General features: G+C 39.2%; 1 protein-coding gene across 11 annotated transcripts in view; it reads left to right on the top strand.

The window, feature by feature from the left end:
* Positions 1–16,810, top strand: part of LOC117406854 (synaptojanin-1-like) — an 86,318-nt gene that overhangs the window by 48,540 nt on the left and 20,968 nt on the right. For 7 of the 11 annotated variants that reach the window (XM_059028727.1, XM_059028728.1, XM_059028730.1 and 4 more), the window contains 6 exons: positions 873–1,088; positions 1,536–1,614; positions 1,842–2,004; positions 5,180–5,383; positions 5,569–5,691; positions 10,992–11,030. In XM_059028727.1, the coding sequence (XP_058884710.1) occupies positions 873–1,088; positions 1,536–1,614; positions 1,842–2,004; positions 5,180–5,383; positions 5,569–5,691; positions 10,992–11,030 (824 nt within the window). The remainder of the gene's footprint in view (positions 1–872; positions 1,089–1,535; positions 1,615–1,841; positions 2,005–5,179; positions 5,384–5,568; positions 5,692–10,991; positions 11,031–16,810) is intronic. The other 4 variants (XM_059028733.1, XM_059028731.1, XM_059028732.1 and 1 more) reach the window with 1 other exon arrangement.

Here is a 16,810-nt window from a genome sequence, read left to right as displayed (position 1 = left end):
AAGAGAACTGAAAATGCATTAAACTAAACAACAGTGAGAGCTGTGGACTTACAGACTATGATTTAAAGACTAAGATTTAAAGGCAATCGTGCATTTTGCCAGAGTGCAGCTGAACTGCACATGGTTTGAAGTTATGTTCTGACGTCAATTGATTGTTCACGCTCATTCAAACCGGAGGAGTTATAATTATTGAACTAAAATCATTATAGCAGGCCGTATACAAAATGCTTAGAAGTATAAATACCCAACAAAACACATACTTTTTCTAAACTCACAGAAAATTATAAATCCAGCAAAAATCTTAAATGATCTACTGCGTCTTTGTGAGTAGAAATATTTTTTTATACTACCTGTACAGTAGCACTTCCACTTCTAACAATCCGCTACTCTGACTCAAAGTATTATACAGTCCTGAAGTGTAGCGCTAATCAAAAGCACAACAGTTTGTACAGATTTTAAGCTGTATTACAGTTATGATACAGAGGATTTAAAATGGGGGGGGGGGGGGGGTAGTAATGCAACACCAATAAAGTAGATCACTACATCAAGATTTTGACAGTTACAGATATTGAAATCATGTACGGAAGTAGGTGGTAATAACTTGAAATGACATTAAGCGACAGTATATTGAACATTTTCTTGTTCGCCACGAACAGTTTGAAATATGAGGTTATTTGTATGTTTTTGATTAAGATCAGGATTTTGAAAATTTTACATTGAACTTTCTGTGAACAATGAATGTAATGCTTTTTGTTCTACAAGGTGTTTATAAGGTTAATTCAGCCATACCCAAAGATAAGTATGAATAACAATATACTTGGTAATAATTTTGATAACTCCAGTGTTTGATACCACTTTTAACTTGATTTCAGGCCAGTGGTTGCAGTTATAGATGTAGATGTCCTTGAAGTTGACCCGGAGGCTCGTCAGAGAGTATACAAAGAGGTCTTTGCAGTGCAGGGACCACCAGATGGCACCGTGTTGGTTTCACTGAGCTGTTCTACCCCTGAAGAGGTTTACTTCGATGATAATTTAATTGACCATCTCCTTCAACAGTTTGCTGCATATGGTGAAGTAATACTTATAAGGTAAAAGGGTTACTTTTTTTTTTTTAAGATTTATTGTTTTCAGTAATGGAACCGTATAATAAATAATGCACCTTTTCTGTCAGTTTTGTGATAAAGATTTTGAAACTGACTCTTCTGTAGGTTATTTTCTGGAGTGAAGAAAGATTTTCTTCTTCAGGAATAAAAAGAAGTCTGTCAGCCAATAGTGGGTTTTAATTTCATCAGCACTGCGCCTTTAGTTGCAACAGCAAATTACCTAACCTGTTAAACTGTTTTAAACCGAAGGGGTGTTTTTTCTTCTCGGGTTCTAGAAGTTCTAGAATATAGCAGGTTTTGGAAAAGATTCCTAGAAACTCATGGATAGTTACTGTAAGAGTAATTATTGAGCGTACTCATACTAGGGACACAGTCAGGATTTAAATTTTTACATTCTCATAAAAAAATACATTTGTTTGTGTTTTCATTTAGGTTTGTAGATGAAAAAATGTGGTTGACATTTTTAGAAGGCAGTTCTGCACTAGAAGCACTAAGCTTAAGTGGAACCAAAGTAAGTACTACTTTTATCGTAACATAACAAGTTTAGTTAAAATTTCAGTGTCAAAATGAATGATACAAGAATATGTTGTTTTTTTGATGATATTAGTGTTTATTGCTATGGTACTATTTAGCACTTTTAGACAATTAATTAAACAAATAGAGTTGTTTATCCCTAACTGCAGAATAAAACTAAACACAACATGCAAAGGTTTTTAATTTAGATGTTGGTTTGTGCAGGTACTTGGGAGAACCATCAACATTACCTTGAAAAGCCCTGACTGGACTACCAGTTTAGAAGAAGAGATGCACCTGGAGAGAATTTCTGTAGGAGTACCGCCCTCGGCAAGCTCCACTCTCCTCGGAGAAGATGCAGAGGTTGCTGCAGACTATGACATGGAGGGTATGTTGTGCTTTTTTATTTTTAGAGAGTTAGTTATGTTGTTCAGTTATCACCTAAAGCTTTCGATTATACTTGTAAAGCTGGGCTGATCAAACCAAATTTTTGATTTCAACCAACACAATCCAAAATAGACTATTACATTTAGTTTTTACCTATCTGAAATCAAAATGTCCAAAACATTTGTTTTTAATCATGTAAAATGTAGTTAACACACCAAATGCAGCTACTTTTTCTAACAGACGTCCATCTTGGATTTGAGTTATGCCCTCTACTGATTTTTAAGCCTTCATAATTAAAAAAAAAAATAAATTCTATATATATATATATATATAGAAAAATATTGACACTTTAACAGTAAAAACATTCATCTAAGCTAGATGGTTGTTTTAAATTAAAAGGCCAAGTCTTTTAGCGTACAAGTAAACCTCCCAAAAACTCACCTCTCACTGTGGCATGTCACAGGTACAGCAGTTCTGCCAGTGCCAGTTCTGCAAGTCCACACTGCAGGTAAATGCGTATGTGTCACTTTTACAGGCCTGTGATGTGTTAGTCTGTTAAGAAAAGATTATTATCCTTGTGTTTCAGTCATTTTCACAGTATGTTTTTTAGGTTAAAAAGCCCCTGTATCATAGAGGCAGTGCTGGGTGAAGCTCAATCTGCCCTCCTACTTCATTATTGTAAAATGACGCGCTTGCCAATTTTTTAAGCGCGGATCATATTTCCGCCCAAATATCTACAAACCCAAGCATAGATGGCTCTTGGTTTAAATGACAGTGCATTATAGACACATTCAACAGCAAATAGTGAATCTTATGTCGGCCCTGATTATTTTAGGTTTTGAATATCAGATAAAGAGAGGAAATGCTTTTTTTTTCACCATTCTGTATGTCTTTTTGTATTAGGGCCTACAATGGAGGAAAGGATAAACTGTCTACTTTTTATTTATTATACAACCATGAATCAAAGTCGACAAAGACCGCTAGATATGGAGCTTGAATAAGGGTAGCTACTAAAAACGCGGTGCCACGGAACCGTGGCAAACGCCGAATTCGTGCTGTTATCACTGACACATATTGAGAGGCAGTGTTTTGAGATCAATGTGGAAGATACGACAAGCAAAAAGAAAAAAAATCGACTTGATATACAGTACTGTGCAAAAGTTTAGGCAGGTGTGAAAAAATGCTGTAAAGTAAGAATGCTTTCAAAAATAGACATGTTAATAGTTTATATTTATCAATTAACAAAATACAAAGTGAGTGAACAGAAGAAAAATCTACATCAAATCAATATTTGGTGTGACCACCCTTTGCCTTCAAAACAGCATCAATTCTTCTAGGTACACTTGCACACAGTTTTTGAAGGAACTCGGCAGGTAGGTTGGCCCAAACATCTTGGATAACTAACCACAGTTCTTCTGTGGATTTAGGCAGCCTCAGTTGCTTCTCTCTCGTCATGTAATGGGTGTACCAGGGTCCCACTGTTTTCTGCCAATTCTGAGCTGATGGCACTGCTGGACATCTTCCGATTGCGAAGGGAAGTAAGCATGATGTGTCTTTCATCTGCTGCAGTAAGATTCCTTGGCCGACCACTGCGTCTACGGTCCTCAACGTTGCCCGTTTCTTTGTGCTTCTTCAAAAGAGCTTGGACAGCACATCTGGAAACCCCTGTCTGCCTTGAAATTTCTGCCTGGGAGAGACCTTGCTGATGCAGTATAACTACCTTGTGTCTTGTTGCTGTGCTCAGTCTTGCCATGGTGTATGACTTTTGACAGTAAACTGTCTTCAGCAACCTCACCTTGTTAGCGGAGTTTGGCTGTTCCTCACCCAGTTTTATTCCTCCTACACAGCTGTTTCTGTTTCAGTTAATGATTGTGTTTCAACCTACATATTGAATTGATGATCATTAGCACCTGTTTGGTATAATTGTTTAATCATACACCTGACTATATGCCTACAAAATCCCAGACTTTGTGCAAGTGTACCTAGAAGAATTGATGCTGTTTTGAAGGCAAAGGGTGGTCACACCAAATATGGATTTGATTTAGATTTTTCTTCTGTTCACTCACTTTGCATTTAGTTAATTGATAAATATAATCTATTAACATGTCTATTTTTGAAAGCATTCTTACTTTACAGCATTTTTTCACACCTGCCTAAAATTTTTGAACAGTACTGTATGTCTTCTTCAATTGCTGTACTATACTTAAATGTGTATTTTTTTACTCTAAATTAATATTTATATTCAATTTTTACCAGTTCCAAAATGCTTCCGATGATATTTTCAAAAATAGCAGTTTTTAAAGGGAAATAAAACAAGAAATGTCAAAGTATGAGTATTATGTATGTTTACAGGATCATTTATACTTAAAGTGCAGAAAGATTGTGCTTCACTGATTTAGTATTCAATTATATGACGACCACCAAAAAAACTGCAAAGTTCATTAGCAGCACATAGCAGAACTCTTCATAAGCAGAGTCACCAGACCCCTGGTTTGTCCACCCTAGTAAAACACTTTTTTTTTTTTATCAATTACAGTACATGTACAATGCACTTACTGTAGCATTCTTGACACTACTCTGTTTGCCTATGAGCGACTCTTCTGAGAGTTTAGTATAATATATTACCATCTTATGTTTCAACAATATGTGTTTTGAAACAAATGTGAAAGTTTTCTTATTCGGTGTATTTGCAGTTTAATATTCCAGTTGCAACACTTGGATGCATTTAAGCCTTTACTGTCCAAAGTATACTCTCCCTACTCATTTTTGTGTAGTTCAGTTTTTTTCTGCTGCTGTACATCATAGTGTTTTTGTTTTTTTTAATGGTTAAAATATATCCTTTGTCTCTGAACTACTGTTTTACGTTTCTGTAGTTACTGCTGGGTGTCAGAATAATGGTTTAGCTTGTAAATAATGGAAAATCATGAACACAGCAGTGCCCCATCATAACGAAATGGCTACTTTTAGAGCTGTTGAGAGGCTTGTGCAATAATGCTAATGTTAAAGTACCAAAACAACCATCTTTAATCCTGGGCGGCTTTTATTGTGAGCATATAAGATGAATTAAAATCTACAAAAACAATGGCTAGCAGGCAAAACTGAAACTTACTACAAAGTATCCCTTCAAAGCCATAAGCCATGTTAAAGTTGCATCATGAACCCCTTTCTTGTTACAGGAGACGTGGATGACTACAACGTTGAAGAAGAAGAGATTCTTCCTCAGCACCTGCAGCCAGGCTCGAGTGCAGGCCCTGGTGCCTCACCGGGTTCTTCCCCACGGACCAGCCCTTGCCCCTCCCCTACAATGCCAGACATGGCTCCACCCAGCCTCCCTATCAGACCAAGTCGTGCCCCTCCTCGGACTGCTGGTCGACTTGAAGGTACAGCACTGCTCCTTATAGTGGCATGGTCATAATAACCACCTTGTTTGGAGTGGGAGTCATAATTATGGCATACAAAGAACGATTGCTTGTTTCATAACTACAAAGTGTATACTAATTTCTGTTTAAAAAAGTATTTTTGCAATATTAAATATTTATAATGGTTCATGTTGTTCTTTTGTTAGGGTCCCCAGTGGAATTTCAGCGAGAATCATCTCAAGGACTTGAGCCCAAACGTCCTCCTCCCCCACGCCCTACCGCTCCACCTGCACGCCCCGCGCCCCCCCAGAGACCGCCTCCTCCATCAGGTAAAGATAAAACAAAACTAATGTTTTGTTTTATAACCAAATACAGCAACGCTGAGTGGAACTACTGCCGTAATTCTAAAATCGCAAAAAGATGATGTTATCAAAACTAGTGATATCCTGGAAGAAACAACTAAGAGTGCTGTCCTAGCAAATAAGAGTTGATGAATGTTGGTTTTGCCAAGTCAGGGTTATATCTATTATAGTTAGACACCTTTGCTAGGTGGACCTGCTACTGTAAAGTTGGATATTGGGCTAAACATTTTCCCAGCCAGGATTCTGTGACATTAGCTCTTTGCTCAGCTGTAATATTTGTTTTAATTAAATTAAACCAGAAATAATAAATTGGATCAAGTATTTCTGTGGAAACCTCTACATTTTATTTTATATGTTTTGTGTTTTAAATGTATAAGAAAATGGCACTGCAGTAGTTGTATGGAACTTGACTGCATTGCCTTTTGACATACTACTGACTGTTTCAGCATATAATACAGGGTTCTAGACAGTTCAAAATGTACAAGCAAGGGGGGCCTTACTTATTTCTGCAGGGTTAATATTGCGCAACTTAAGCCCCTTTCACACACAAATGCCGTTACTGAGCCGTCTGAGACGTTTAAAAAATCCTTTAAAATGCCCATTCACACAGCACGAAATTGTGCAGTCTATGCTGGTATAATACCGTCGTAACCCTTTCACACAGCCAAAGGGATCATGCGAGTACAACTTTCAAACCTGTCAATCAACAGATCATTTTCATGGTAACGGCGATTCACCCATAACTTACAGCATCACACACCGTCCCTTCTATTTGTGAATTCACCTCCTCGTCAGCCCGTAAAGTTAACAACTCCTTAACTTATTCCAGACTCCAATTACTACCTTGTTCTTGATCAGCCATTGTATTTGAAAAAAATGAAAGCGTGTTACACCAACAACAAAAATACCGAACACGTCCGGTATACAGTCACATGGGATGTTGACTTTCAATCCACACCCACTATAGTGCTTCAGTACTGGCATAGCATTTCACACAGGAGTTGAGGCGGTTCAATGTCATCTCTGAAACACCTTGCGAGGTGGGTCAGAGATGGCATAAAATAGGATGGCTCTGTGATGGTATAGGCAATTCACACATACCAAAATGCTGCATCAGTACCGGTTCTGAGCCATCATAACTCATCTGTGTGAAAGGGGTGTTATTGATGCAAAAACAACTGTCTTCAGCTAAAATATATTAGCTTTGGAATTCTAGTGTAAATTTAAGCAATGGTGCCCGTCAATGAAGGCTCTACTGTGCGGTAGTTGACCACGACTGGTGTTATGCATCCTGAGCCGAAGGTGAGGCTACTAACAAAAGTCAAGGTCAACTACCACATGGTAGAGCCTTCATCGAGAGGGCACTATCTCTATTAGAAAACAATGTTTCTCATTATTTTCATTAAAGAAAAAAAAGACTCTTTTTTAACTTGTAATGAATCGTCGGCTACCCTTCCACTAAGAAGAGTTTAAGGAAAATAGTCCCAAACATTTTCATAAAGCCAGAATCTCACACACAATTGGAGAAAAACACATTCTTAAACAAATAACTTGTTTATTTGCCCGAGCTGCTTAAAGTTTATCTGAACATTGCCTGAAGTCTGAATGGAGCAATATTCCTGAACTGCCTGAGTCTCATCAGCGCAAAGTATTGATTGCCTGCTTTTGGTGGATAATAAAACAAATTTAGACCAATTGTGTCTTTGTTTAGTACTTGCTGTCCAATAGATGTGAACTGAGCTTTCAATATAGCAAGTCAAAATGAAAAAGTCGATACATGTGCGGATTGATTTTAAACAATGTTCCATCGAGCATCTACTGTGTATTAATGCCCGCTAGAGCTGGAAGTTGATTGGCTGAATATGTATTAGTATACCCTTGTGAACGTTTGCTGTGAAATCATGGTAAAGCACAGTCAAACAAGTTAAATCACTCATACATATGGTAAAACATTGGGAAATGCATACAGTAATATTAGTATGGTAAGCATGACAAACTGCAAAAATGCCATACAAATTTACAGTGGTAAACTTTTATAAGGGTTCAAATGAATATAAGCATGTTTTGGTATATAGCAATACAAATGGTCATGGTCATGGTCATGCTATTTGTTTATATGCCAGGAATAAAGGGGGAGTAGTCATTAAATAACACTATGTAACACAATTTCTGTTCCTGGGTAGTAAGTGTTATTTCCTAATTGCTTATGCCTCAAAAGTATAGAAAATGGCTATTATTCCCCACAAACTTTGCTTTTGTGACCAGGACAGTGATATTTTGAAATTTACCTATTTCCAATGAGAAAATGGGCGAATTTGTGTCTTTTCGTTCACATAAAGTCAGAAAAAAACAACATATGAATCCAAATTATCATGTATTTATACTAAAGTAATACAAAAATGACTACAAAAGATTTAGAAGTGAGTAGTTTTTCGAGATTTATGATTATACTGTAAATCACTTTCACGACAGCCCCCAAATGTAGTCTCCCATCATGTTCTCGTTATACTGTCCTTGGTAGCGGCGTTCAAAGTCCAGTATATCCTGGTGGAAGCGCTCACCTTGCTCCTCCGAGTACGCTCCCATGTTCTCCTTGAATTTATCAAGATGAGCATCAAGGATATGGACTTTGAGGGACATCCTACAGCCCATTGTGCCGTAGTTCTTCACCAGAGTCTCAACCAGCTCCACATAGTTTTCGGCCTTGTGATTGCCCAGGAAGCCCCGAACCACTGCGACAAAGCTGTTCCAAGCCGCTTTCTCCTTACTAGTGAGCTTCTTGGGGAATTCATTGCACTCCAGGATCTTCTTTATCTGTGGTCCGACGAAGACACCAGCTTTGACCTTTGCCTCAGACAGCTTAGGGAAGAAGTCTTGAAGGTACTTGAAGGCTGCCGACTCCTTATCTAGAGCTCTGACAAATTGTTTCATAAGGCCCAATTTGATGTGCAGTGGTGGCATCAGCACCTTCCGGGGGTCCACCAGTGGCTCCCACTTGACATTGTTCCTCCCCACAGAGAACTCGGCCCGCTGTGGCCAGTCCCGCCTGTGGTAGTGCGCCTTGGTGTCCCTGCTGTCCCAAAGGCAAAGATAGCTTGGTAAAACCGCCTTGGAGACCCATCAGGAATGCCACCATTTTGAAGTCTCCTATGACCTCCCAGCTGTACTCATCATACTTCAAGGCATCCAGCAAGGTCTTGATGCTGTTGTAATCCTCTTTGAGGTGCACCGAGTGAGCCAGGGGAAGAGACGGGTACTTGTTACCATTATGGAGCAGCACGGCTTTGAGGCTCCTGGATGAGCTGTCAATGAAGAGGCGCCACTCATTCTGGTTACAGGCGATTCCGATTGCCTCGAACAGACTGGTCACATTGTGGCAGAAGCAGAGCCCATCTTGACGGGTGAAGAAGCTGGAAAAAGGTTGGTGACGCTTCCTCTGATCTGCGTCTTGCACACTTTCATCCAACAAGTTCCACTGCTTGAGCCTAGACGTCAAAAGCTCGGCATTGGACTTGGTGAGACCAAGATCTCTAATCAAGTCGTTGAGGTCTTTTTGGTTGGGGTAGTATGGGTTTCTCTCCTCAGCTCCACCTCTGAAATTGTCATCTGGATCTACAACATCTTCCTCGCTCTCTGACTTGCTGCACTCTTCTAAAGACGGCTGCTCTCTCTCCGGAGGAGTGGGTACGGGGAGCTCATGGCAGTGTGGCACCGGGGCGATGGATGAAGGAAGGTCCGGATATGTGATAGCAGGTGCATTCTTGCCAGTCCAACGTTTGGAAGGGTCCACCATGCAGAAGTAGCAGTTGCTTGAGTGGTCAGTGGGTTCCCGCCAAATTCTTGGGATAGCGAACTTCATGGCTCTCTTTTCCCCTCTGTACCACCCTACAAAAATACATTTATTTCACCCATGGCTAATGTGTAAGAGATTCTTGCAACATTTTTCATATATGATATATTTTTTCAATAACATTGAAAATTGTAAAACATTTTAAAATTAAAAACTTTTACAATTTAAAAGATTTTAACAAATTTTATAACATAAAATTCCGAGCAACAATTGTCCATCTTACCTTCCAGAGTTTTTTTGCAGTGCTCGCAGGTGAAATGAGGTGCCCAGGGTTTGTCTTGATCCCCGACAGGCATGCCGAAATATGCCTTGTAGGCCTCACACATCTTAGCAGATGCTGCCACGGAGTACTTTTTCACTCTTGTCTTGAAAAATTGGCCACAGACATAGCAAAATGCGTCTGCCGGATGCTTGCAGCCTCTTGATGCTATCTCAGAAAAATGCAGATATGTATCCACTTAGGCAGCTGGAACTAAACTGAACTGGTGGGCTTAAGGCCCCTGTATTTTTACTACTATTTATATTACTGGAAAGTTCTAGAAAGTTCTAGAAGTTACTCCAAGTTTACTCAGCACTGAATCTATCTGGAATGTTCTGGAAAATAGGTAAATTTCAAAATATCACTGTCCTGGTCACACAACCAAATTGTGTTGGGAATAATAGCCATTTTCTATAGTTTTGAGGCATAAGCAATTAGGAAATAACACTTACTACCCAGGAACCAAAAAAAAAAAAAAAATTGTTACACGGTGTAATTCAAACAATGTCTGAAGCTGAAATATGTGCAGAGAAATATTTTTTTAACTATTTTTGAAAACTCTCTGCATACTGTGTGCTTTTCCAATGAGCTCACATTAGAAAAACATGCAACTGCAAACAGGTCAAATGTCTTGTCCTCATTCCCATCATTTTGTCCAGCTGTTGTCCCTTTTCTTTTCCATGTCTTACTGGCTGCTCCTCTTATCTGAAGGACAACCAAACTGTTTTACAACTGCAATCAGAACTTCACAAAATCATTTAGAAAATGTGTTTTGCATGGCATTGGAGAAGCCACTTGACTGCTCATCTCCCAGTTGCATCTTGCTACCAGTGAAACTGGGTTACAACAGTCCCCAGCAAGAAAATATATGTAGCATTGTAGTTTGAGAACATATCAATAAATTGAATGGGTTTGATTTTCTTGATTCTGTGTATATATCTAATGCACTCAAAAAGGTTATTTCCCCATATTATTTGTTCTTTCATGTTCACTGAATCAAAATGTGTGTGAAAAATCTTTACTGCCACCTCACTTTTGATTAATGAAACCAGTGGAGTCCGCTCTATGAAAATGGAATAATCTGCCTCAACAAAACTATGTGTAACTCTTTGAATTCTGCTTGCTTTCACTTTCCTTGCTACTTGTATGTGTGTAAAGGAGCTAGGAGTCCTGCAGCACCTAGAAAAGAATTTGGAGGTACGTTTTAACTGTTGTACAAGCTGGCGTGCCTGTGTGTCAGATGCAGTAGTTTTGCAGCATTAAAGCTCATACTGTGTATTTTTTCCCAGATACTGTTTCATCTCTAGTGCATTATTTCATGCTAGTTCCCCACTGGAGCATTTGAAAACAATCTGAGGGTGGACCAGATTACGTTTTATAACTTAATGTCGTTGTTTCCAAGCATATTTTTTTATTTGACATGCCTAAAGTCTGTTTCTGCACACAAAAGCTAAATCTGGCGTAGGGGATTACTGAAAAATAATCGGTTTCCCATCAGTCATGCATTTTAGAAATTGAACATCTTTTAAATATGTAACAGTATATTTGGCTGCAGCAAATCTAAGTACAGTAAGCTTAGACCTGATTAGAATTTAGCTTGGGGACCTCAATGAACCCATTTGCTTCATGAATGGTGTATAGTAGGTGGCTCTTCCTCTGAGCTCAGCATGGTGTTAAGAGGCACTGTCCTCCAGATGAGATGATTTATGGTCTTATTAATAATAATTAATGCATAGCTTGAAAATATTAAGATACAGTAGTCTCTGGCTAAGAGAACACCCCTCGGGAAGCAAGCAAAGTGTTTTTATAGCCGAAGTGTTCTTTAGGACGGAGTTAGCCACCAGACACAATATGAATCAATAAATTAATATGTATTAATTGTCATTACGCACGTACATCAACATATAAAATGAACTTAATATTTATATGTTAATAAGCTATAATAAATAATAAACAGACAAACTAACGTTAATAAACTAACTGTCAAACTAAATTAATACAGCACCCCTAAACATGTTAAAAAATACAGCAGCAGTATACAAGACATGCACATTATTTAACAAAATGGTGAAGCAACTCACCAGAAAGGTGAACACCAAATTGCTCAGCAAATTGTCTGATTCAGGTTTTTTTTCAAGAGCTCAAACAATTTCCAACTTTTTGCAGCAACAGTGCCGCATTTCGCCGTTTTGTTTACATGTCATTTTGTAGCAATGAGATGCACTCGTGGAAATCAGAACACAAAACGAGGCAATGATATGACAGCGGTTCTGGAAACATTTAATAAACCAATCAGATGACAGGTCGCTTTTGAAAAGACTGAATAACCATTTTAATTTAAGTTTGATGATGATGAGTTGTCAGGTTACAAAACAGTACTGTATCCATTGTGAACGAATCGCTATCGGTGCCAAGAAGGTGTTCTTTGAAGCGATGTTCCTGTTCCTTTAGGCGGAGCATTTACAATGGGAAAAATCAGTTTCACCACAAAGGTGTTCCCATAGGCGAAGTGTTCTCTTAGCAGGTGTTCCTATACGCAGAGACTACTGTAATATTGCTGTTTGTCACTGTGGACCATCACTAGATCTGTAGAGCTAGGGGCTCCCGAGTGGCGCATGCAGTAAAGGCGCTCCTCGCAGGATGTACCCTATAGCCTGGAGATCGCAGGTTCGAATCCAGGCTATGTCACAGCCGACCGTGACCGAGAGTTCCTAGGGGGCGGCGCACAATTGGCTGAGCGCTGCCCAGGTAGGGAGGGTTTAGGTCGGCAGGGGAATCCACGGTTCACCGCGCATCAGCGACCCCTGTGGCCGATAGGGCGCCTGTGGCTCTGCAGCGGAGCCGCCAGATCTGTGTTGTCCTCCGGCACTATAGGTCTGGTGGCATTGCTGTGGATCTGCAGTGTGAAAAATGACGGCTTGGAAGGAGCACGTTTCGGAGGACGCGTGTTCCAGCCTCCGTTTCCCGAGTCGGCGGGGGGGTTGCGAGCGGTGAGCCGGGGATACAGATAATAATTGGGCATGCTAAATTGGGGTGAAAACCGGGGTAAAAATAATTGGCGACGACTAAATTTATAAAAAAAAAAAAAAAAAAAAAAAGATCTGTAGAGCTGTATAGATGGTAAAATGGCACTGCAGTGTATAAAGCAACAGCCTATATGCAGTTAGGTCTATGACCATGATGAGAATGTCGTACAAAATAAATGCAGATACACATAGTAAATGCTGTGTAAACATAATAAAACCAGTAATGTTTGGAGTCCCCGAGTGGCTCACCTGGTAAAAGCGCAGCTGCGTGGTGTGCAGGGTGAGTCATTCAGTGTAGGTTTGCACCCTGGCTGTGCGGAGTCGCCGGTCTTTACCAGGGATTCTGAATGGAGCATCGTATTGGCTCTGCCGCTCCCGTGGGTTATGGAGGCAAAACCGTTAGGGACTGCTTCCCCTCATTGCTCTACAGCAAACCCTGCTGGCCAGGCGCCCAGTGAGCTCAGAGCAGACACCTGCAGGGCTGACCTTTGTCTTCCAAGGCCCATAGCTCGCTGACATCTGTGCTCGAGTTCCTGGGTGTTAAAGAGGAAGCTGGCCACTGAACCTTCTGATCTCCTGAATTGTACGGGGAATTGCTGAGGTGAGGAGAACAAATAATTGACATTCCAAATTGGGGAGAAAATCAGGGGTAAAAAAATTGGGCACTCTAAAAAAAATAAATAAATAAATAAATACAATGTAATTTTTTTTAAGCATACATTTTTTGTTAAAAGATATTAAGGCCTATGTTTTCAGTAGATTACCTTTTTACTAATTTTCCCAGTTGTGTTTTGAATATTAAAACGATACATCCCATTTTCACTTTTTCGTCCGCTCTTTGCCTCCTGTAAGAAACTTAGCTACCTCAGCTTAAATGAGCTGTGCACATACTTAAGGCTCTCAAAGAAACAAGTTATCCAAGTCTGCAGCTACAGATCAGAAACAGATTCTGCCTTGTCTAACGTGTAACACCACTTGCCTACAGCTGGTAGTAGTTTGTTAGTAGTTTGTTATCGAACATCTCGCTGTTTCCAGTGTTTGTTTGCAATACAGAAATCAGTGGCTGGGTTTCCATGCAGCCTAGAAAGTCGATACTCTCTCTCCACAGTCATTATTTATGTGATGTAGCACTCACATTCCACACTCTATAGGAAGTGCGCATCTAAAACATTGTATGGCTTTATCGGGTGGTAAATCGCATTCTCACGCTAACAATTGACCAAAAGTTCAGATTTTTTTTGCATGTCATACATTATGCTTACGAGACTTCAGCAGTGAAACTTCTGTTTATGACGTAACCTCAACTTTTACTATAACTCAAGGCAATGGCAAGCTTTTTTGACCAAATAGGAGAAAATAAACTTACAGTACGAGGGGTTTAGAGATCTCTTCATTTAGGGTTGTGTGGTTGTGTTTTTTTTTTTTTTTACGTGATACCGTTTATTCAATGTTTCAGATCACTGCCATAGGCTCCCTTGTTTTATCGGGCACGTCAGGGTCCAGTATAAATCATCTAAGCAACCTGCTTTTTCTCATTTTTCATATAAAAAGCAGCACACTGTTTTAATTCGTACAGTGGAGGGTAATTGCTTCTCATCAACGTCAGTCTCCAATTACTTTCATGAGTCTTCCTCTCCTTTCTCAAATGCACAAACCCACTGCATTGTAAAAATCCATTCCCAACAACAACATAGGAGTCTTGTTGCTAGGTAGCAGACGTCACTGCATTGTGGCTTTTGCTAGTGCATTGCTGACACACGTGAACACCTCGCTGGCTAAAATAAAAAACGCTTCAGCAAGTAGATGTTTAATTTGCTTTGTGTTATTGTGTAATATGTGTGTATATGATAACAGTATGATATTAATGCATTGTTTTTAATTGTTTTGTATATTGATGTTTGTGATGTGCAGTACAAAATAAAACGAGCAGTAATTCTAAGTGCCTATGTATGTTGCAGCTAAGGCATACGCAGTTAGACAGTAAAAATGTGGAGCAAACTCCAGGACCGTGATATATCTGAATCCGCAGTATAGTGAGGGGCGATATAACGAGGGGTGGGTGTATTTATTACTACAGCACAGACCAGGGGTCAAACCAATGTTTGTGTAGGGTTAGTGTATCTTTTTTTAATTTTTTTTTTCAATGTCGGCCTTCTGGAGTCATCTGAATGCCTTTCCACTTTTTATTTCATTTTAAACCCTTTAAATGCCAAACTATAACAAAACATAAAATAATAGTGCATATACACAGAACAAAAAAGTGGATGGGCAAAATACATTGCTGTCAACCCCCCCGTCCTCCCCAAAGAGGGGGTGGCACTGCCCCCTCTGCGTATCACGACATCACCGTGAATCCAAGACCACGCAGACATCACCGCAAGGGACATTACAGCGCCGAACTACAATTCAATTCCCAGAAGACTGCGAAGTTCACAAACAAGTCACTTACCAGGAACTCCCCCCGCCCCCCTCAGTATGCAGGTTTTAATTCAGCAGTGGCGGTGAGACTCGTATTGTAAAGCAGTTGCATTCCAGGTTTGATGAAGATCTCTTGCAGATCGAAACGTTGATCTTGGGTAGAATATAATATATAAGTGTGCGGGTACTATGTTTGTTTAATGTTAAAATCTTTCTACCCTGCACCTTGAAAGACTTTGGATATGCGTATGTTTTCTCTTTGATTACTAGCAGCTCCCCATCCTATTTCTCTGAGCGTCCATTTCTCAAGGAAGAAATAAACAGTGGTTGTTATTAACACTATTTTGGCCTCAAAACTGCCTTTCATGTGTTTCTTTTGTCCGCCGCCACCACAATACATAGAAACATTTGTTTGCCCGTTTGGCAGAGCACCTAAAAATGTAATCCTGTAAACTGCTGGAGAATAGATTTATACCGTGTGTGTGTGTGTGTATACAGTGGTCGTCCAAAGTTTACAAACCCTCATTTATGGAAGTGTAACACCCTACAATTAATGTTAACTACATGTATATAGTTCTTTCCTATAAACACCCCTATTTATTTATGGTAAATATATGTAGATGGTACATTCCTAAAATCCACCTATTCTTCTATTTTCTAATATAAAGTTCCAAAACAAAAAAACTGTCAGTTCAGCTTGTTACAGTTACGTACTGCTTTGTTTGTGTTGTGCTCTTGTAGCCCTGAATAAATTTATTTTCAAAGACACAAGAAATCACCATTTAATGTGTGCAACAGAAGCATACATTGGGATACCTTTGACAAACAACTGTGGATATCGGCCAATTGCAATATACGCTGAGACCTTGAGGGTGGAAAACTCACTCAAATAATGCACAATTTATTATTATTATTATTATTATTATTATTATTATTATTATTATTATTATTATTATTATTAATAATAATAATAATAATAATAATAATAATAATAATAATAATAATAATAAAAGCTTATGCTCAGAACTCAGATACAGGAGAATGGGGAAGAGCTGCACGTCTCACGCTGTCACTGGAAGAATTGGATCAAGCTTGTGCCTTTGACAATTAAAAAATAGCAGATGTAAATATCTCTGATGTATTTGTTTATTAGAAATAGTGTACAGTAAGAAATAAGTGGGTTCAGTACGGATACGACAGGGCAGAGAAGCAAGGACAACAATATTGTTAGATAAGTTAAACTCTTTATTTAAGAAAAAATCTGTACAAAATATACATTTAACACAGCATCACCACAAAGTATTCAGTACTGAGTGGGCTTCACAAATGACGCCTGTAATTGAGTACCGAACTGCATCATGTGATTGACTGTCCTATCCTTTTTTATATAGTCCTAGCCCAATCCCGGATGTCCTGTGGAGCAGTAATCATAAAACTTTCAGATCCTCCTCAAATGAATGAAGGATAACAGAGACAGCAGTGCAGTTATTATCGAGTGAAACAGGAATTGAATGAGTTATCAGACAGAATCTT

This window comes from Acipenser ruthenus, chromosome 8, assembly GCF_902713425.1.
Source record: "Acipenser ruthenus chromosome 8, fAciRut3.2 maternal haplotype, whole genome shotgun sequence".
Classification (NCBI taxonomy): Eukaryota; Metazoa; Chordata; class Actinopteri; order Acipenseriformes; family Acipenseridae; genus Acipenser; species Acipenser ruthenus.
The sequence above is the reverse complement of the archived record's forward strand: the minus strand, read 5'-3'. Positions and strand labels throughout refer to the sequence as shown.